Source organism: Schistocerca cancellata, chromosome 1 (genome assembly GCF_023864275.1).
Source record: "Schistocerca cancellata isolate TAMUIC-IGC-003103 chromosome 1, iqSchCanc2.1, whole genome shotgun sequence".
Taxonomy (NCBI): Eukaryota; Metazoa; Arthropoda; class Insecta; order Orthoptera; family Acrididae; genus Schistocerca; species Schistocerca cancellata.
In genome coordinates, this window is record NC_064626.1 from 1,091,002,353 (window position 1) to 1,091,026,497 (window position 24,145).

General features: G+C 37.8%; 1 protein-coding gene across 1 annotated transcript in view; it reads left to right on the forward strand.

Annotated features, from left to right (window-relative positions):
* LOC126091397 (GATOR complex protein MIOS) overlaps positions 1-24,145 on the forward strand; it is a 234,303-nt gene that overhangs the window by 58,789 nt on the left and 151,369 nt on the right. Inside the window, exon 8 of the mRNA XM_049907059.1 lies at positions 7,761-7,894. Coding sequence (XP_049763016.1) covers positions 7,761-7,894 — 134 coding nt within the window. The remainder of the gene's footprint in view (positions 1-7,760; positions 7,895-24,145) is intronic.

Here is a 24,145-nt window from a genome sequence, read left to right on the forward strand (position 1 = left end):
ATCGTCGGCGACTAAAACAGTCTGGAAAGAAATTGGATGATTGTAACCATTCTCTTGAAAAAAAGTCCTGCAAGTTCTTACACTTTGTAATGCCATATTCAGTAGCACACCATGGAAGTGTTTCATTTCTTCCATGGTAACATTTCTCCAGTCCCACCATGCAGAATGTTGTAAAAGTGGTGTCACTTTATGTATTTTTGATGTAGCATACCTATTCGTTTCATCTGCTATTTGTTGAAATAGGTTATCTGTAAAAATTAACTGAAAGAATCCGACGGGCGATGATGGAACAGAACTACTTTCTGTTATAAAACCACACTTTGATTCATCAAAAGGAAAATCTGTGAAGTCAGTGTCAGTGTCGCTCCACATTCGCCACGAATCCTCTGCTGAATCACTAGAAACATGCACTGTTTTCTTCGTCATTGTCACTCAAATTGTTTTGAAATGAATCACTGTCATTATCAAAATCATTTTCACTCTCGTTTTCACTTAGAGATTGCTCTAAAAGATCTAAAATCTCTTCCTCAGAAAGGACTGTACGTGAAGAACTAGCCATTTCGAGTGCGTGGACTTGAACATAATAATTACAATCTTTGACTTAACACAGCTGCGACTGTTCGACACCGAGTTAACTCTTGTTCTCCTAGATGGCCGCACACTGCAGCAGTAATGCGTAGTAGACTCAAAATGTGTCTGAGAGCTTTGAAAAGTCGTGTCGAATGAGGCTCGACATCGGAGCAGAAAACAAATTTCGCGATGTCGAGTGGCACTCGACAGTGGAGTGGAAAGGGTTAAGTATTTCAATTTATTACCAGAATAAATAAATAAATAAATAAATAAAAATAGATTAAAATACATTCCCTACAAAAAATGTGAGTGTGGCTTCAGCAGTTAGAGGATTTATGTTTTGGACACAAAAAGTATCTGCTCACATGAGAAAAGTTACTACTTTAAGATTGTATTGACTATTGTGCAGCAAAGAGAGAGAATGTGTAGTAGGTGTGATAAAGAGAGAGTAGTTGCTACAGGTGTATCTGATATTTGTTGTTTAATAATACCAGATGCTCTTGTAATTTTGTGGCTGTGGGCTACATAGACCCCACATCACATAGCTCCACTACCTCGTGGCTGGAGAGAATGCCAATCATTCCCACATACATAGTGGTGAGAATTATTATGTGACGTGGCACACCAGTACTGACAACAGATATTACTCAGTATGATGTGGGAATACTGGTAAAACATATTATAGAATGTTACAATGAGAAAGGTTTACCAGGTGACCAGTGTACTATTCTAAACTTTTTATAGTGAAGTATCTCCAGGATCTTCAAACTATGGTTGATCACTTAGGAGCAAAAATTTGGCATTGATGATGATTCAAGGGGATATTTTGAGATTTTTTCATAGTTAACTAAATATTTTTATTTAACTGTGGGGGGATTGCTGTAAAACGTGAAAAGCTGACTGGGTAATCACAGTGTAAAGAATGTTGAAACTAACTTGCTGCAAGTAAAATGGAAGTGTTTTCTGAGGACTTTTTGGCCTTAGCTAGGGGGCAGCATCTGTTAAGGTGAAAATAGATTTTAAAATGTGAAGACTTGTGAAGAGTAGTAGCATGGTGGTGAATATTTTTATGCTGGTACATGGAGGTACAAATTTTCTGTTTGACATTTGCTCAGGTAGAAGAGTCAGTCAGAAAGGTAATGCTAGTAGTTGAAATGCCGAGGGAAACAGAACATCCTCTAAAAGTCTTCCACTATGAGAAACATGCTATAGTTCAGATGGTGGTGTCAGTCCCCCAACTAGTTTATGGATTAAGAATAATATTCTAAATTAATGATTGTGTCATTTCATGGAGACATTACAGATGAAGATTTTTATGGAAGGTAGTTTAGTGTATGTTATAAGGAGTTTTGTAGATTTAATTTATTAAATTCAAAATCTGGTGAGGGTTTGTATGATTTTCTGCTGGATGCTAGTAATAATTAGTAAGGATTTTGTACAAAAGGAATTTGTACTATTTTGAATTTACTGAACAATACAGTTGGATTTATATAATTTTTAAGCGAGATTGTCTTAACTAGTGTATGTACTCCAGCTCGTTTTTTACCCTGCCTTAACTGAAGGATTTAGGATCAGGCTGTAGGTATGAGGTGTATACCAAAACCAAGGTCCGGTGATCAATATTTAACTGATGGTAGGACTGAATGAAGTTTCATGAACGTAGTGTTGTCTACTGACTCTTTGGGAAACTATTGCAGTGTTGGTTTGATTCAGTAGTTATTTGCCAGTCAGTGAAAGCAGGTCGCAATGGCCGAGACAGTCATTGATCCCACAAATTGTGAAGTGTGTGGCATGATTTGGTTTTTGCTGGTGAAAGGATCTTCAGATTCTGAAATCCACTGTGAGTTATACCCAGGGTATGGATCTGAAATAATGAGTGACAAGTAAGTTCGGAGATGGTGTTGAGAATTTCAAAGTGGCTGCACAAATGTTCATGCTGAACAATGGTGTGGCAAGCCCAGTATTTGGAGTGACAACATAGTTGGTGAAGTGAACCAAAAACTTCAAAGTTATCAGCAATTGATGATTAGTGTTCTGGCTAATGAATTCCAAAATATTGCTTGAACATCAGTTTACAGGATTACCACAGAACATCTTGGATTTTGCAAACTGTGTGTGAGATGGGTTCCAAACACGCCCATTTATCAGCACAAAGACTAGAGAATGCATAGAGCACTCTTGACTATATTATTTGTTTTCCTACATTGTTATGGATGATGAGTCATGGATTTCATACACCAATTCAGAATCAAAACAACAGTTGATGCAGTGATGCCATTCAAGTTCACCCAAACCAAAAAAGTTTAAGAAATCTCTGTTTTTAAATCAGAAAGTGATGGCTACCATCTTTTGGGACAGAAAGGGAGCCTTTTTCATTGATTTCATGGACCATGGATCAACAGTTACAGCTGCCGTGTAGTGTGAAATGGTACCCAAACTGAGATGTGTGGTCCAAAATTGATGCCATGCGAAACTGCCATCTAGCATAATCCTCCATCATGACAATGCACCCCCTCACACTGCTGTCAAACTAAGGAGAAGATTCAAGATTTTCAGGGGGAGCTTTTTGAGCACCCTCCATACAGTCCTGACCTTGCATCAAGTGACCATTTTCCTCTTCTTGCATTTGAAAAAGTTGCTTGATGGACATCAATTTCAAAACAACGATAAACTCAAGACTGGCACTACAACTGATTCAATTCCCAGAAGGGTTAAAGAAGCTGGTGCAGCATTACAGAAAATGTCTAGATGTGGATGATGATTATGTGGAGAAGTAAAGTAGATATGTAGTGAAATATTACCGTCAATAAAAACCTTTTCTCGTGACCTTTTTTTCCTGGCTAAATGGACCTTAGTTTTGGCATACGCCTCGTATAACTGATTAATCAATTCTGTTTATAGTTTATTCCACGTATCATGTGGAAGCTACTATTTTCATTATTACTCTGTCCATAGGCTTGTCATAGTAGGGTGTTAGAATCAATTTTTGGGATGTGTGGGGCTGATGCTGGTGGTTTCCATTCTGTACAATTGATGAAGATCTGTATCGTCCGGTCCACCAGTGAGCTACCTTGAAGCGAGGGATCCTGAAGGGAGGGTTGGAAAGATATATGTCTTTGGTGTCTTTTTTTTTTCTTCCGTATGTTCTAACATTCCTGATCTCACCTCACTTTTCATACTTCTCCACATGGGATACCATTCAGTTCTCCTCCTTTCCACATTCAGTAGTCAATGCAGTGAACTCTTTGTGTGCATATCTATTTATCACAGGTCTGCCTGAGTTGTAGCATTGCCCAAGTAGCTCACAGATGAGGTATTCTAATGTTTGGCACCAGAAAGGAATTTAAAATTTTTCTGTATTTCATTTTTAAACTGAATGATTGATGTAGTAGCATATGTAAGAGGGATGATGTGACACCTGGTCAACAGAAGATCAAGAAACTATGGCCTTTTGACTTTGGAAAAATGATGATGATGATGATCATTATAATAATGATGATGATGATGATGATGATTATGATGATGAATACAAAGAAGTATATGATCATTTGAAGTAACTCAAACTAATAGCTTTTAAGAAGCAAAGCACAGTGGTATGAATGTTACAAGTAAATAAATAATCAATGAAAATGAAAGATAGACATAAATTGTGTGAAGGAAAATTGATTCTTGTTGTAATGTTTAATGTGTGAAGTAGATTTCTCAAAAAATTGTAACATGCTTACTCATTCATGTGGGTCGACTTGTAAGGTGGCACAGAATTTTTTCGGAATTAAATTCGGGTTGTTTTCCTTTTTAGAGGAGTGAAGTTTTCTGTAACCTCACTGTCTATAAATAAGTAAATGCGTTGGTAGTTGACTTTATGTTAAAGATTGTGCTTTCTAAATAATGCACAGATGTGTATTTCTACAAGGATTGTTTGATAAGTGCTAAATTTCCATGAAAGAATGGATCACTTTTGTTGCACATTCGTGGTTGGTAAGCTTGGTCATTCCAAGGTCTCATATAAAAAATTACATCAATGTACAGTGTACCGTTCATTGTCGACAGCTGCGTGAATTGGTCAGTGTGTTGACTGCAATTGAAATGGGGGAAAACAGTGTTTTATGCTGTTATTAAACATTTTAATTTGAAGGGTTGGTCTGCTGCACAATTCCGAACAGAAGTGGATGAAGTTCACATGGACTCTGCACCATCATTGACAACCATTTACTTTTGGATTAATGAATTTAAATGTGGTTGGACAAGCACCGAAGATGAAGTGCATTCCAGCCATCCAATTGAGGGCATCACAAAAGAAACCATTGACAAAAGCCTTGATATGGTAACACAAGGCTGCTAAATAAAGACTCGAATGATTACTGAAATTGTAGGCATCTTAGATGAGTGAGTGCGTAACATCCTGCACAGGGAATTGGCTATGAGTAGCTCTGTGTGAGGTGGGTGCTGCAATTGCACACAGTTGGCCAAAACTGCATCTGGCACAACATTCCAACACAGTACCTGGTGGAGTTTAATCACAACCTGCAAGACTTTTTGCACGGATTTTTGACTGTTGATGAAATCTGGATCTATCATTACACACCAGAGTCAGAAAGGCACTCACAGCAATGGACAAAGTCTGTTGAAAGTGCGTTGAGAAAGGCAAAGACCATTTTGTTAGCTGATAGGTGATGACCACTGCATTTTGGGATTCCCAAGAAATAATCCTCATTGATCACTCGGAAAAAGGCAGAACCATAATGGGACCCTATTATGCTTCATTGTTGGATTGTTTGAAACTTGCATTGGCTGAAAGAAAAGAGACCAAGGATAGCACACAAAAAACTACTTTTTCACCAGGATAATGCACCATCACGGGGAACAATGGTGAAAGCACGTGAATTGAGCTTTGAATTGGTTTCTTATCCACCCTTTTCACCAGACTTAGCTCCATGTGACTTCTTCCTCTTCCCTAACTTCAAGCATGAATTGAGATTTGAACTGGTTTCTCATCCACCCTCTTCACCAGATTCAGTTCCCAGTGACTTCTTCCTGTTCCCAAACTTGAAACATTGTGTTAATGAGAATAAATTTCATCAAGTGAGGAAGTGATAGTTACTGTCAATGAGTATTTTGCAGAATTTGACAGAACCTAGAACCTATTTTGCTGATGAAATGAAAATGTTGGTGTATCGCTGCACCAAGTTTATATCCCTCAAAGGAGACTATATCAAGATGTAGGATGAGCTGTTTACGAAACATTTTTTCATGCTTTTTTACCAGACTTACCAAAACACCTGGTACATATAATATTATGTGTTTGTCGAAATATTCATTTGTGTTGTATTATTTGTTTGAACTACTCCTTGGTGGCATGTGGTGGTTGTAGTTCACCAGCAGATGCCTTTATGTTGCAACAAGTAAGGTGTGGAGCTTCCAACTCCATATGGACTGCGTAAGAGGTATTGGAGTAGGCAATGTCAAGAGACATCAGTGAACACATTATTACAAGGGATTTATTAATGGTTTTGTAAAATACCTGCAGATTGTTTTAGTGTAAATGAAATGCACTCCATGCAGTCCTATGTAATCCAGCTTGTAATAACTGTGAATTGTTATCTGTAACAGTGGAAGCTCAACAAATGATTTGAGAATGTAAATGGAAAACCTCAGAAGAAAGTTAATGTATTTCTCGTGAAATCCTGTTGGATATATTTAGAAAGCTTTTATTTGGAGATAACTGAGTGACCACTATGAAACCACCAAAGTATATCTCACATAGGGATCATGAGAAAAGGATAAGAGAGATTTGGGTACATACAAAGGTATTTAGACAGTCCTTTTCCCTCACTCAATACGTGAATTGAATAGGAAAGAAAAATTATAATATTGGTATGATGTGACCTCTGCTGTGCACTGTGCAGTGGCTTGTGGAGTATTTATATATAAAGTGCCAATCAAAAAGTTTGCATTGGAGGGCATTACTGCAGTGTATATTCATGTAGTGTCACTCCAGTGCAGGTATATAAGCACCAACATGTAGGCAATGGATTAGTGTGGCATTCATGTCTTTCTGATGTGTGTGCAGCAAATGTAGAAACATGAACTTTGGTGAGGTTATTACCAAATGCATCCAAACACGACCAATGTGCTGTTATTCTTTTCTTGACTGCCAAAGGACAGACATGGGTTGACATCCACCAGAGAATGAAGAATGTTTTATGAGGCAGCATGTCTGACACAAACTACCATTGTGAAATAGTGTGCCAAGTTCCATGCTGGTTGTGATTCGAGACAGGATGTCGGTTGATGTGGGAGGCCACCCTTAAGTGGGAGACACTTGAGCATCTGCCCTGTAACCCTGATCTTTTCCTGTATAATTGTCATATCTTCGGTTCTCTTAAAAAAGCTCTTGGAGGGTCAACGATTCCGTCAGATGAAGACATAGAGCAGGCAGTTATGGATTTCTTCACGGAGCAGGACACAGTGTTTTGCCAAAATTAAACAGTATCTTCAACTTGGTGCATCAGTGGGGTGATTGCCTAACTGCTTACAGTGATTTTGCATGATTGGTGTACTGATTCTGGACTAGACAGTTTTCAAACAGAAGTTTTTTGATGCCTTCTTATAGATGTAAATATATGTGTTATTTCATAAATGAGTTTCAGATACCTTCTGAGAGTCCCTCTGTGAAACTATTTAGAAAGATAAGAAGAATCACATACATTAAATTGCAACTGAATGAGCTACAATTGGACAAGAAAGCCCAGATTATTCATGTGTTTGAATCTTTAGGCTGCACCAATTGTGCTAATACTTAACTGTTAAAGTTTTCCGGGTCCGTCTGTATGAAATGTAATGTTTTGAATGACATACAGCATTTGACACACATAGACACACACAAACACACACACACACACACACACACACACACACACACAAACACACACAAACACACACAGAGGGAGGGCGGGGGGGGGGGGGGGGGGGGGAGCTCTGTATAAGGAAGGATGATGGGCATGTTGTTAATCTTTTCTAAGTGCCTGTCTACTGTTCAGTGCCTCTTCTGTTTGGTGGATAGTGCTTTATAATCTTATAAATGTACAGTGTTAATAAGTATTTAATATTTTTTAATAATCTTATTAGTTTGTTATGCCTCGTCACTCAACTTTTTATTTTGTTTTGAAGGCACTGCTTTTGTGTTTCAGCCTGATATATCTCAGAATGGAAGATTAGCTGAGGATGAAATGCTGAACTCTATTTGGAAATGGGTTGGTGTAGCTCAGTCTCTTGTTGAAGAAGGGGTTATACGTGCAAACTGTGGCAGAATTCCTGGAATTAGGTAGGCCTATTGTTTGTTCATGGTAGTAGCTTTTTTTTGCTTTTCTTTTCAGATGTGTCAGATAGTAATAAGGTGATGTTTATTGGAGTGTACTTTGTAGATGTGTGTATAAATCTGCTTCTTCCTCTTCTTCACTTCAACATCTAGGTTACCACCTGTTCCATTTTTACGGTGTTTTCTATCTTCTTTCCTTTTCTACCCCCTTTTCCCTCTAGGCGCATAGCACATAGTTGCTGCAGGAAGCTTAGTACCTTCCGTCCTCTCAACATGATGCACCCACCTGCATCTGGTGTAGATTACTTGTGCTTTCAGTTCTGATTTTATGGTATATTTTTGTTCCTAATCCTGGCCTCTCTTATATGTCCTATAATGCTTCTTAGGAATCTCCTTTCATAGCTTTGTATTTTTGTCACTATTTTATGCATTGGCACCCAGCTTTCTCAGCCATACAGGCATTTGAGAGATGTCATGGTATTTCAAAAGTACCTGGTCTACTTTTATTTCTTAAAGTGTTACACATGGTTCCAGATATTACTTATAAGTTTGTAAGTTTCTTCTTAGTGACTCTGTCTTTATTATTATTAAGTTCACAGTCATAAGTACGTTAAAAAAAGTTCTACCTTTATGTTCCAATGACTACTGTGGTTTTTATTAGCTTATTTTCACTCTCTCTTGGGTCTTTTCAGGCCACATATTTCAGTGACCTGATAAAGATGGTGTATGAAACATTGCAGTTTGTGTTCAGTTTCTAGTTATAACATTTTCAGAATGCAGTTTAATATTTAAAAATTTTCTGCAATTACGTTCGTACATGTGTCAATGTTTTGTTTTCTAGTTCAATGATATCACTTATGTAAATGTTTAAAAAGTTAGGTGCACAGAGATGCCTTTTCTAGCTCTCTTGTTCATTGTTATTTATCCAGACTTCTCTATTCTTAAGTGTATTGCCATTTTTGTCCACTCATAAAGACTTTTCGCCACCTTAACCAGTTGCTTTGGACAGTTTTGTTTTTCTGACATAGTCCATAATGAAATCAGTTTCATCAGAGAATTATACTACTGTTTGTCACCAGAAACTTTAACCAAAATTTTACATTTGGTGTTTCATTTTGAGTAAGTCCGTTAATGTTGACTTCTGCTTCTAGCAGGTCATGAATGTTTATTTAAAATCACCTTTTGTGACATTAAGGCTTAAACTGTTACTTGTAAACCATTTATAGATACGTTCATCTATCATATGAGCTGTGCCTGGTGAGGTTGACAGACCTTTTGTTAGTATCATCAGCATACAAAAATTTTTGAAGAAGTCATTGGAAGATCTTTTATGCAGGTTAAGAACGATAGTCACCCCTGTACCAATCCTTGTGGGATCCCACATGTTATATTCCCCCTTTATATTAGTTTAAACTCTGTGATATGGTCAGCCAGGGAAGCGCTCTGCTTTCTGTTGTGAAGGTAAGCTTCCACCCATGCAATAGGGATACCATCGATGCCATAACACTATAGTGTACCATGTAGAATATTGTGATTTACAAAATTATAGACTTTGGCAAGGTCACAGAATAAGTCAGTAGTAAATTTTTTGTTGTTTAGCTCTGGTAGAGTCTTGTATTGCTTTCTCCTGAACGGAAGCCAACTTGGAAGGCAGTTAACAAGCTCTGCCCAGTTAAATGACTCTGTACTCTATCATAAGCTACTTTCACAAACACTGAAAAATTGGAATGAGTGCTAACAGGCCTGTAACAGGAGATGGTTTCCTTATCTCCAGTTTTGTAGGTGGGTGAACCACAGCATATTTAAGTATGTCAGGGAATGTGCCCCAAGGCATTAATTGATTACAAAGATAGCCTATGTTAATCCTATCAAGTCAGCACAAGATTTTAATATCAAACTCCAAACATCATCATAGCCTGCAGAAACAACCTGTTAAATTTTGTAGTCTTTTTAGTGGTTGCATTCCTGAAACTTGTGTCTGTTAATGGTGCATGCAGTGTCTGCACAAGCAAATCTGATGTGTCTGCATTTGATCATTTATTAGTGCTTGCTCCCACTGCAAGGAAGTAATATTCGAATTTGGAAGTGTCACCATTTCTGACAGAGCTGTTTTCTAGGATCTCAGTTTTATTTGCATTGTTAGTTTTCTTTAATTTTGTATCATAATGTACCCAATTATTTTTAGTGTGTTCTTGGAGGTTTTTTTTGAGCTTAGTGCATAGGTCACTTGTTTTAATTACAGATTGTAGTGTTTTACAGTAATGATGGTAATGGAGTTTCTGTTCATGACTACAGGCTGTCCTCTGAATTAGGCAAATAGCTTTCTTCCTAGCACAAGATACTTTACTTCCAGAAATTATCCATTCCTTATCCTTGATTCTGTTCAAATCTGTCCTTTTTTTTTAAAGGGTTAAATTTTCTGTCTACATTGTCTGCTTCATAAATTTCACCACAATGTTCTTCCCGTTGTTTCTCTCTAAACACCATAATTCAGCTATTTTCTATGGTTCTGTGATATAGTTCTTTTCTTCTATGATTTGTACACAACTGGCCAGTATATTATATTGTTAACATATGACCACTACATTCAGGCAAACTATGAGCTATTAGTTTAAAAGGTGAATCACTGCAAGTTGTTGTGTCTAAAACAGATTGTCAGTGGCTGTTGCACTATCTTTCAATCCTCTTACAAGGGGACCACACCTGCTTGTCATCACCAGTTTTCTCCAGATTTATGGTGTATGTAGTCTTGGCCAGAAATGAAAGTGACAGAAGTGGAAGTTGCAGATGGTCAAGTGTTTACAAAAAATATCATTTTTGGTGTGAATCGGCTGAGGCATCAGCTATTTATGTTAGTGTATTTTCCAGGCAGTGGTTGGCACAGCAGCAACTATTTATAATTTTTACTTTATTTATACTGCAAAAAGCTAAAATGGAGCTCAATGTATTGTAGTTACTAATATTTTCATATAAGGCATGAAAAGTAGAGGCAAAGGAAAATACGGGATTGCAGATAAATTTACATGAAGTGATTTTAAGGTGTACATGAGAACTTCATGTATAAAATTAGGTACACTTTACTTCTTAATGGCTGATGATTTACTTTACAGTTGATGATGTAGACATATTGGCATGATATTGGTTATAAAATAGGGGAAGCAGTAATTTTCTCAGCATCTTGCACTCATTATAAATGCTATATTTTTACAGTTACTTGGTTACTTTTAAAGTTTCTATTGAAAAATTAACTTGGTGTACATTGATAAAAGATTTGTCACATTGTTTGATAGACAACCACACCTAATGCAGAGTTTCGCCAAGTATTGGTGAGGATGGCTGGAGATGATGTATTGTAATGCACTCTTCTCAGTGTTTGATTTCTGTGTAATTTATTTGCGGTCCCAAAATTTACTTTGCCTTTTCTTTTCATGCAGTTATAATAATACTATATATTTAGCATTATTTCAGTTTATTTATGGGGTAAGTAACAATTTCAAATAAAAAAATAAAAAATGATGTTTCCACGTAGGCACTTAACCCCATGACCCTCAGATCACCATTCTGTAATCTATTCACTGCACCAACTGCTGCCTGAAAACTGTGCTAGAACTAACGTAAATGGCTCATGCCTCGCCTGACCTATGCCAAAAATGCTATTTTTTACTAAATGTTTGGCCATCTGGAGCTCTTACATCTGTCACTTCCATTTCTGGCCAAGCCCTGCATTTACCATAAATTTGGACAAAATCGGTGTTAATGAATAGATGCCTCCTTGTTAGATAAGTTTACTATTGCAATTAGTCCAAAGCTAAACATAAAAAGCTCTTAAGTGCTCTCAATTTGTACTAACTGAAAGAAAATCATCATTAAAATCTCCTCGAATACTGATTCTGCAGTTAAGTTTGCGTAACCTCATTAAAACTGTCTCTGGCTGCTTTATGAGATTTAAGATGCTTCCTATTTGTCAGCTATAAAATGTCCATACTTCAATGTTGTGAGTTTCCTTATTGACTATTGCGGCACAGCATTCAGAGAGCTTTGTTGAAGAGTCAGAAACATCACTCCATTTTTTTACATATATAACCTATGTCCATTTCCTTTTACTATTTCTGAGGTAGTACAATGTTTGCTTGTATCTGTCAAGATTAATCTTTTCAATTTCTGTGATTTGTATGTGATGTTCTGATATGCGCTTCAAATCTGCAGACATTTTGTCTGCCCTATAATTGTCTTGTATGTGTATGAGCAGTTCATCTTTTTAGGTTTCTATACCTTAGCTGGTAAAAACAGAACCCACATAGGATCACATTGTGGTCCACTCGTCTGTCTGTCTGTCTGTCTGTCTGACTGACTGTTAAGATCCCTTTTTCTGAGTAACGATTTATGCCACATTATAAGGTCTGTGATATCCTGGTGATGGGAAAAATTTGAGTTTCTAATTCCATGCGGTCAAAAGACATGGCCATTTATGATACAGACTTCAGTGCTCGTAAACCCACCCATCAAAACCTATAGGGTGCTTCCCATTGACCTAGAATCATGAAATTTGATGACAAGTAAGGCTTCAAAGAAAAAAATGTGAAAATTGTTACAGTGGAACTTCGATTTTACAGTCTCCGATTTTACATTTTTCGTGATTCTACGCCACAAATTCGTAGCCCCTATGAAAAACCCATAAGCCCAGTGCTAAAAAATTCCCTGTTCTTATGTTTCTTTGTAGTAAAGTTTACTCGATTCTTTGTTCTTACTTGACGTCTCACTTGCCTTTGTCTCGTTTTCTTCCTATTGACATTTGATGTGACTGAACGAGTTATAAGTGGCTTAAAAGACAGACAGGTTTCTGCATAACCACACAAGCGGAATTCACTACACATTCGGAAATAAACAGCCAAATATTTATTTCTTCCTTCTTTCTCCAACCACACAGAAATGTTTAACAACATCGAATAATTGCAGACCATATTGTGCTATGGTCGTAATGAATGTGATAACAATGCTAAATTGACAAAAATGGCAGGCAGTGAGTTGCAAACATACAATGGGCATTCAAAAAGTTTTACGTAGTCGTCTCAATGTAGCCTGCATCAGCTATGACGCATCTGGCCCAACATTCTTTCCATGCTGTAAATGCACTTTGGTAAAATTCTGGGGATTGACATTTACACCATGAGGTGTTTCTCACTATCAAATGTTTTACCTGGCAGGTGAGTCTTCAGACAACCAAAGAGGTAAAAATCAGATGGAGCCAAGTCCGGACTGTAGGGAGGATGAGGAACAATTTTCCAACCCATTTTCCTGATTTTCTCGTGCGTCAGAAAGGCTGTATGGGGTTTGGCATTGTCATTGTGTAGTCTGATGAGCTGACCCTGAAGCTCTGGTCTGTTTGTCTTGATGGCATGTCGCAGCTTGTCCAGTGACAAACAGTAATGGTCCTGATTAATTGTGGAGCTAGGTTCCAAAAAGTCATTGAAAATGACACCACACTGATCCTCAGAAGAAGGAGGCCATCACCTTTTGACTTGCTGTTCATGAAAGTCTAGATTTCTTCTTCCAAGGGGAACCCAGATGATGCCACTCCATGGATTGGGTTTTGCTCTCAGGTTCGGGCAAAAGCAACCATGTTTCATTCCGGGTAATGATGCCGTCAAAACACTGTTTCCACTCTTCAGTAAAGGTCTTCATGAGACCCTCGCATCATGAGGATAGAACTGATATTGCATTGGTCAGACTGGAAGCTTCTAGCAAGTAGTTGTGCAGTAGCCTCTTACAAATAGCCTTCATATGCAAATCATACTTTGTATAGTGTGACCAAACAATTTCTGTTCTCCTCTTTATTAGTTATCCAATCTACTCTTCAATCTTTAGCATTATTCTGTAGCCCATCTTTTCAAAAGCTTTTATTTTCTTCTTACCTGTGTTGCTTATTGTCCGTGTTTCACTTCCACATGAGGCTACAAACCAGACAACTAATTTCAGAAAAGACTTTATAATATTTAAGTTTATGTTAGATGTTAACACGTATCAATTTTTTAGGAATGTTTTCTTGCTGTTCCCAGTCTGCTTTTTATATCCTCTTTATTTGGACCACAGTCAGTTGGTTTGCTGTCAAAAGCAAAACTTGTCTGTTGCTTTTGGTGGCTCATTTGCTAATCTAATCCCCTCAGCCTCAACTGATGTAATGCCCTTACAGTCCATTACCATTATCTTACTTTGAAAGATGTTTATTGTATAACCTATTTTCAAGACGCAATCCATTCCATCAACTTATCCAGCAAGTCCTTTGATGTCTCAAAACAGAGTTTGAGTTATTGGCGAACCACAAGGTTGCTATCTCTTCTCTCTGTATTTAAATGCATTTTCGAAATTGCTCCTTGGTTTTATTGCTAGATGCTTAGAGTACAGACTGAATAATTATAATTGGAGCTATGATGTCATGATTCATTATAATGTCCAGCAAGAAAACTAAAAGTATTTACTCTGCAATAGTACATTCAAGCTGTCTTGCCTCTTAATTTCAATGTACTTTTTGGGCACTTTTGTTCTCGTGCATAAATATGCTGTGAGTGTAATGGTATAGGGCCAGGTGAAGTGGATGAGAGAGAAGGTGTTAAGGTTGTGAAGGAATGAATAGAATGAATATAGGATGTCTTGGCCCTGAGTCAAGATCATGAAGATGTCATCAGTGAATCTGAACCAGACTAGGGCTTTGGTGTTCTGGGAGGTTAGGAAGTTCTTCTCTAGATGGCCCACAAACAGGTTGGCATAGAAGGGTTCCATGTGGGTGCCCATGGCTGTGCCACAGGTTTGTGTGTATATCTTCCCTCCAAAGGAGAAACAGTTATGTGTCGGGATGGATGTAGTTGGTGAGATCTATGAGGAATGAGGTAGTGGGTTTGGAGTCTGAAGGACGTTGGCAGAGGTTGTGTTTCGTAGTGGATAGTGGCAAGCATGAGGAATGTTGTGTATAGGTACGTGGCATCAACAGTAATGAGTATGGGTACAGGAGGTAAAGGGGTGAGGATGGTGGAGAGTCAGTGAATGAAGTGGTTAGTATGTTTGAAATGAGAGGCTAGGTTTTGCACATTTGGTTGGAGGTGTTGGTCAACAAGAGCAGAAATTCTTTCAGTAGGAGCACAATAACCAGCTACAATGAGGTATCCAGTATTATTGTATTGGATATTAGGGAGCATTAAGATGGTTGATGTGAATCGTGAATCTCAGGTAATGTATCACTTCTTTGCTCTTCATTTTCAGAGCAGTGTGGTCCCATCAAATAAATTGAGACGTCCCATATTTTTGTTGCAGCTTTTAATAATTTATGATCTTTTGCTGCTGATATACATTCTTTCTTTGATCCTCTCTTGCACTGTCCCACAGGCATTTTTCCTTTCCAGATGATGCAAAGATGATGCTGGTTTGTTGTCAAATCATTTGCCAAAAGAAATCTGTCCATTTCCTCATATGGAAAGCTCTGTTGCACCATGCCCTGTCTTGCTCATTTCATTATCAGGCCGTAGCTTACTCTCAGCTGGGATTCTGCTTCTTTGTACTGTTTCAGTTGCCTGATAACTTCACTGAGAATGAAGACAGTCCATCAGCTCTGTGAATCTAAAGTATCTGTCCCTGTAACTAATGCAACCTGTAAAACCTCATCACAGTGCAACCTGCAGACAATTTTGTTTGTCCATTCCTAATTTTCTTTTATTATTACAATTATTGTTATTATTATTATTATTATTATTATTATTATTATTATTATTATAGCTGCTTCCCTTATTATCTCTCAATCATAGTGAAACATGCCAAACTGATAGCAAATTACTGCTGAAAATTTACAATTGAACAATCTTTGTATGCGATATAAATCCACTGTGAAGCATACAACGCACGTGTAAAATTCATAGTACAAAATAGTAGAAAGTACTGTCTTAGTACTGCAAAGAGTTAATATTCCATTAACAGTCTGTTGACAATAAAATACTATTGGTTCTGTGTAGATAGGACGTGAATAAATGAATGGAAACACACACTTATTGGGACTTGACATCATTTCACTATTCTTCCATTGCGTACATTAAGGAAACAGTGACTAACTTCGATGACTGACAGTGCTGAGCACTGAAGCATGTTGCAGTAGGTAGTGACACATTATGGAAGGTGAGCAAAGTATTAGCACATGTATCTTTGTCTTTAACATGGGTTCTGTATAGGGTAATTCTAAATTAGTTACCTAACAGTAACATTAAATAACACAGATTTGCTTGCTTGAAATAATTTATTGTCAGTTCTGAAAGTGACAGAGCATCAAGTCTCTTTCTACAAATGTTCCATGTGGCTTCCTCTTGTTATACAGCAGATATCCCATATGTACAACATTTCTTCTCTGATGCACAAGAGCATGCCCATGGGCAATGCTGACCTTTCTCTATCGATGTGCCGCTCAACCTGTTTCAACAAATTGATCATACAATAGTTTTATAGTCGTTGCCTGAGACAGAGCTTTGTGATACTCTTTTCTGTAGCTTCTTCTTGCAGCAATTGGTGATGGCATTTTGTGGTACCCCAAGTAATGTTCCACATCACAGTGTGTCTCCATTCTTACTGTGGTCACACACTAGTTCCACTTAATGAGAGAACAGAGGGACATCAGGAGGCATAGGATTGAAACTTGAGAACATAACACAAGTTTGAAGAGCTCCTGAAATTGTTTATTGTTACTTTTAGGTAATTTATATAGAATAACCCAATATGCTTATAAAAGTTACCAGTTTTGTGTGTCATATATGACACAAGGAAAGCAAAAACTTTAATGTCATCTATTTTAAGTATATACCGTCTAGTAATATATGTCATGTTTTAAGACAAGCCTCTACATCCCCACATCATAAGTCTCATAACTATTATCTATTCGTCACTGCTTTAAGTTGAACAATGTAGAAAACACACACACACACACACACACACACACACACACACACACACGTATGCACACCAATCATCACACTTTTTGCAGAACACATTATTTTTTTAAAAAATCAATAAGAGTTGTTTGTTTTGTCCTTCCAGCATATTTTTATATAGAAATTAACAATCTAGTTGGTTGATGTTTGATAGAATTCATTCATCTATATTCCAAGAGGAAAAGTAGATCCTGATGGTATCAATTCCTTGTACAGAAGCTGTGAAATTTGGTGCAGTGGCCACTTCTTCATTATTGTATTTATCATTGTTACCACCACCTCCTACCTCACAGTGTTCTTTCACTAGTATTTCACACATCTCACATGCATGTAAGTCAAAATGTCATCATCAAAGTAAACAAACTCCTGGAATGTCACATTTTCAGGAACATCTGTGATTCTACTGTATTTTTGTTCTGGAGCAATGTCATCTTTAACAGCAACTGGTGTACCAAAACCAGCTTTTGTGAAGCAATTTAACACAATCTGTTGTGCTTCACAGTTCCAGGCAGCAATATACGTATGCATGGCCTGTAGAATTTTGAGTCTCATCACTTCTTTCCTTTCAAGGAATGTAATTCACTCGTGGACAACTGCTACTCTGTATTTGGCTTTAACAGAGTGTACCATGCCCAGGTCCAGAGGCTGCAGATGACGTGTGCGGTTTGGTGAAAGGAACACAACATTTACATTCCTGGTATCATTCAATGGAATTTGATCTAGATAAATGTCGACTGAAAGAACCGATTACCATTTACTACCACCACATGACACAAAGTATGCCTTGTATGAAACTGAAAAAAATCAGAAACTCACTTGAACATGTTAGGAATAGTGTGAAACTTGGATTTTAATTTGCAGAATGTTTCATCTTTATTTCTTAAAAGTAGCCTTTTTTGTAATTGGGGTGTTTTAAAAGTGGGAAGGAATGACATTGTTCTTATAGGTGTTTTGTTGGGACCGAAGAAAATATTTGTTCAAAGCAGGATTTCCTTGAAAGTTAATTCACTGTTTTACTGTAGTACTTATTTGGTTATTTACTGATCCTGTGAATCCAAGAAATGCATTTTACACAGAAGATATTGGATCATTCCTGAACTACTGTACACATTTCTCAATCTTTCACACACATTATTTTTAGCAAGAAGTAATATTATGCAATATTTTATAATCTGCACATTTTTCAAGTTCAATAAGCATCAAAAAACTGCTTGTATTGCAGCCATGTACTAAAACAGTATGTTTTTGTCTGTGCTGCCAGACAGTACCACAAATTGCCAAGAAAAATTCTATGTATAAATCATCTGTGTCTTATCAGTTTAAATGAAGCCACCTGATGATAGAAGTAGAATCCCCAAAATGTATAGTGGAAAAATTGATAAAAGTGACTGGGTCAAGTTATTTGCATACTTCAATGTTTGTAACAGTCACGATTAGGCATAACCTAAAATGGAGTTAATTCGGAAGAAATGTGTATATGAAATGCTACTAGGAACAGTGCAGCATATCTTAAGACTGTATTCACAAGAAAAATCCAATCCATGCTGTATCGGAGTTCCATCTATTACAAATAGAGTCCACCTTAGCATTCATAGGCAAACGCCCTGCGAAATTATTTCTGAACAATGGTGCTTCTGTGTTCTTGCTAAAGTAATCTACCATAGCCAAAATGGTAACACTCACAGTCCGCACTGCACTGCACTGCACACATTGTAGCATACAGAAAGAGACAGAAACAGGCTCTGAACTAGCTTATATGCCAGAATCTGCCATTATCCTGTCAGAGGACACACCTGAGAATTAGTCATTTGGGTTGACCTTGTAAGTTATTAGAAGATCACAGTGTGTGCGGTGTTAGGCATCATTTTCTTGCAAGTGGCAGCCATGACAAACCCTGCTTGTTCGAGTCCAGACTCCTAGAGGTTGAAACCCAAGTGTGTCACAGGTTGTTGCCTGAAAGAACATTTGTGCAGATTGCATTTTAGTTCTTTTGCAGTTTCATGAATTCTAAATCCATAAGCATGAAAAGAATGTGTTGCAAAAACATTGTCTTATTGTCTTCTGTGGAGTGAGCTACCACAAGAAAATTTACTAGATGAGCGACTTTGTTGCAAATAAAAGTGGAAGTTGACTGGCAAGGAAACCAGGTGGCATCCATAGGTCCACAGGTCCACAGATTTGTCTCGGCTGCCTGCAATGGTAGTGCTCCTAAACTTCAGTAAGTACATTAGTTTAGCAAGTACACAGAAAGCATCATTGTTCAAAAGTAATTTCACTGAGTGTTGCCTATGAATGCACCTAAGTACATTTTCTGGACTTTGTCCTGAGAAGCTGGCAGTTCAGTAGATATATTGCTCAGTTAGTACATTTCCATAGGTAGACATGTCTCTGCATTAGAACTGCTAAAATACACCTCTTGCAGCTGTCCTTTTTTTGCTGCACTCATGGCAAATTGTGTGCCGATGTGGGTGCATGTAGCACACATAGCAAAGCAAACAATGTTTTCAGTTGGGAAAAGGCACGGGAGCAGATGCAACCCACTACCACTAGTGTCATCATTTATGAGATTACAGATGGGGTCCCCGCAATTGGTGGTGTGACGATCCCACATGTCCATGAACAAACTTTGGGCTGCACAAACAATTTCATGAACTTTGTCTGTTCATATTTCTTCTATCGGAGAAAGACCTGATTTCCTCAGTACATGATTTCTCACATCCGAACCGAGTGTAAGCTGTACAATAATGTTGCTCATTAGAATCTGCATGATTCTTCCCACGTAAACAATTGAAATTGCATATCCTACTTATACTTTAAATCATGAGCCCAGTCTGAATATGATTTTTCTGCTGCAAAAATTGTATTCTGACTGCAGTAATGTGTGTTTTCATCAAAAAATGTTCTCACAAGAGAGAGAACATTCTAAGCATCTCAAGTCTCGCTGGATTTATTAGCAGCTTTAGTTTCTTCATTGGATGATATAGTTCCAGATCTCCTGATGAGAACATCAGCTCTTGTCTTTCTGTATAAGAAATTTGGCAATCTGAAAACCGTAGCTGTAATCATTGGTGGTGAGCCTCCCATTCTTGATGTTGTTCATTAATAGTAGAAAATCCATGAACACGGATGCCTTGGGGGACGTTCCTACTACAGCCACTAACTCTTGCACTGCCTGTAATATAGTTTTTGTTATCTCCTGATAACCCTGTGCTATTTGTGTTAGGAGTTGTAAGTGTTCTGTGGTTTATAGCCTAACCATTACATGTACAAATATGCCGTCGGCAGCTGTGCCTCCATCAAGTCTGGCCTAAATATTTGTGGTTGAACGTAGTCAAGTTGTCAATAATGTATGCTACACCATATTTGCAGTTCAAACATTTTAGTTTAACTTCGATGTAGAGTGAACCTCTGTTCATGTTCAAACTTACTCTCCTCCATTATAATTATAGCACAGGCAACCAGATAGCCACATAATACACTTGATCGATATCTGATAATATAATTGTTCAAGTGAAGTAACCTAGCACTAATTATTCACAAAAGTTCACTTGTGGAAAGCATCTACAATTAAGACTGTCACTCAAAAACATTTTTAAATCACTGCCCTTGAAATCCAACAGAAGTATCAATAAAGAAACTGTGTGTGCAGCAATTAACTATTGGAGGTGACAGCGTTTATAGGATGATCCTATTGACACAGTGAGCATTATTGCCATTTAACATAGTCCATAATAATAATTACTATTATTATTACTGTGGTACATTATCCCATATTTTCGGACATAGATTTTGCTCCAGTCAAATTTGTCACAAACTGACTGAAAACTGCTTCCAACATGCCTCTTTTACAAGTTTACCGTAGCTAAAACTGAAGTTAACAATATTAGAGAAGGAAAGTTGCTACTCACCATATAGCAGAGATGCTGAGTCGCGATAGGCACAACAAAAAAATTCACACAATTATAGATTTAGGCCATTAAAGCGTTTGTCAGAAATAGAAAAACACACACACACACGTCAGCAGTCTCAAAGAACTGAAACCACACTGTGAGCAGCAGCACCAGTGCATGATGGGAGTGGTGACTGGGTGGGGATAAGGAGAAGGCTGGGGTGGGAGGGGGAGGGATAGTGTGATGGGGGTGGCGGACAGTGAAGTGCTGCAGTTTAGACGGAGGGCAGGAGAGAAAGTTGGGGGGGGGGGGGGTAAGTAGTGGAAAGGAGAGAAATAAAAAGAAATTAAAAGACTGGGTGTGGCAGTGAAATGACAGTTGTGTAGTGCTGGAATGGGAACAGGGAGGGGGCTGGATGGGTGAAGACAGTGATTAACGAAGGTTGAGGCCAGGAGGGTTATGGGAACATAGGATGTATTGCAGGGAAAGTTCCCACTTGTGCAATTCAGAAAAGCTGGTGTTGGTGAGAAGGATCCATATGGCACAGTCTGTGAAGCAGTAATTGAAATGAGAGATATAATGTTTGGCAGCATGTTCAGCAACAGTGTGGTCCACTTGTTGCTATATGGTGAGTAGCAACTTTCCTTCTCTGATATTGTTACATTGCATCCTGGATTTTCCATTGTTTAAAACTGAAGTTAGCTATTATTGTTTACTGTATTTTTCATAAATTACAATTAAAGATTTACATTTGTGAGTAACTAAATTGTAGAGGGAGATTTGTTTTAAAAAAGGACTTTTGGATGTAACTGTAATTTCTATTGAATTATGCTGGTTGGTTTATCAAAATATGAGGTTCTGTTTCAGTAACAATTTTTTACCTACTGACCTTAATTACTCTGAAGCTAAATGAATTTCAGTGTTGCTAACATATTTTCACCATCGGCTGTAGGGTTACATTATTTATTTGTATAGCTTTGTCATCTGCTTTATCAGAGTGTTAGCAACTAAACACATGTCTACTTGTGAACAATGGAAATGAAATCTGAAATTACTGACATGTTGTAATTAGCCCACTTTTTAGGTAAACTAATCACACTTATGGATTATAAATAACTGAGAAAAGGTAACAGATAATAAATTTATGTTTGATGAACCATGAGTCAGTCTTCAATATTTTTAGGCACTTTGCACATGCCATACCAATAGCACTATCTCAGATATCACAAAACCTAAGGGAAAAAAAAGAAAATATTCTTAAGGGGAAGAAAAATAACAGCTGGAAAGGATCCACCAGCTTTATTACAAGTTCAAAAACCCACACTCTCACCAAGATACAACATTAAATAGAATCCATCAAGGGAACAGCATAGCCAATATGATAACACTGGCAGCATGCACTCAGCTACTCACATCATCGCAGAGAAAGACTCAGACTGGCTCTGCGCCAGCTTATATACTGGACACTGGAATGATCCTATCAGAGGACACACCTGAGGTCAGCACCATCTGAGTACTGGTGCCACAACTATTGATAGTAATGTTACACGAGATACTTGGTTACTATAGCGTAGTTTTTAAAAAGAAAATGATAATTTTTATTTGATAAAGTTTTTAATTGAAAGAAATTTGAATTTTGTCAAATTTGGGAACAGTTGTTCAAATAAATTTTGTGCTTGCAGGCGGTCATTGTTTAATTCATTGCATGATATTTCGACTGGCCACCTGTCAATCATCTTCAGGCAAGCCATTGAAGACTGACGAAGACTGACTCCTTTTCACAGTATGTAGCACGCTGTGAATATTCTGCACATGGGTGAAAATCAAGTTGATAGATGAACCACACTTCCTGGTGGCAGCGCCCTGGCTGGTGGGACTGCTGAGCTTAGCTGTTCTCTGCATTACTACTTCCCACAACTTTTGGCACACCTGTTGTCTTGTATTAGAGCAAATTGTGAAGATGGTGGGGTTCCATGCACAGCCCAAGTAGCCACTATCTCAGTTCATCAGCTTTTCCACCAGGTGTATTTCCACAGATTGTTCAATAATGGAGTCCCAGAAAGATATTGCTGTGGTCAAATCATAGTTCTGTCATACTTAATTGAATGTCCAGTGGAAATAAAATGTTTGTCAATAGCGGACTTGTGAAAGGCTAGTGCAATATTGATGTTCAGTGCAGTGTTCTTTCACAGCGCGTGTGGTCTGTCATCTGCCCTGCGTAAGGCGTACCATATTGACAAGGTATTTTGTAAATTCCGGCCTTCGGCAATAATAAGTCATCCTTCACTGATTCCAAAAGGCTTACAATCTTAAATGGTGGATGGAAAATCACTCTCACCTAAAATTTACAGATTATTCTTGCTGTTCTAAATGAAATGTTGCCCACATAAGGAAGAAAGGCTAATGATTTTGCTGACATGTTCTTCATTTTATCCACTTCCTGATTCTTGGTTTTAATTGACAGTGCCCTATTAATCTTCCGGGTGGAATATCCATTTTTTTCTGAACACTGTCTTTAGGTGGGTGAGCTTTTTAGACAAACTATCTGAATCTGAGATAGTGTTAGCTCTGTGTTCGAGTATTTTAAGTACGTTCATAGATTGCAAGTACAAATTAGTACGAGTGGACCCACAATAAACTGAATACCCCAGAGAGCCATCATTCTTTCATCTAACCAAGACTTCTAAGAAAGGCAGAAACCATCTTTCTATATTTCTGTAGTGAACTGAATGTTGTTTTGAATGGAGCTGATGTGAAGGAACTCCATCAGTTTATCTTGTCCATGAGGCCACACTATGAAAGTATCATCCACATACCTTGAAAATACAGTTGGTTTAAGGGCAGCTGATTCAAGTGCCCTCTCCTCAAAATTCTTCACAAAAAAAGCTTGGGCACCAAGGGAGACAGATGACTGCCCATGGTGACCCCGTCAGTCTGTTCAAAATATATTTGGCTGAACATAAAGTAAGTTGAGGATATAGCATGCCGAAACAAAGCAGTGCTTTTGCCAATTGGTGCCAAAGAAACTGTGAGAAGGTCATTTGTAAAAAGTGATACCACATTAAAGCTAACCAAACAGTCAGAACTGCTTAGATAGTCTGGGATATAGATGTGATGTGAGCATTTGCCCACCGACAGTCAAAGCAAAGAGGTGAGATGTTAAGCTAAATCATATGTAGGAGCTCCAGTGTTGCTCACTATTATACATATTGGAACACTTTTCTTATGAATTTTTGGAAGACGATACAGTCTTGGTGGTGCACAACCATGTGGTCCTAACCTCTTGATATGATCTCTTGTGATAAGGAGGAAGAATTCAGTAGTGCAGAAGTTTTCTGTTCACACATCCAATAGAGTCATAACCAGTCCTCCTGTAGGTAAAATCACTTAGCACACCACACATCTTA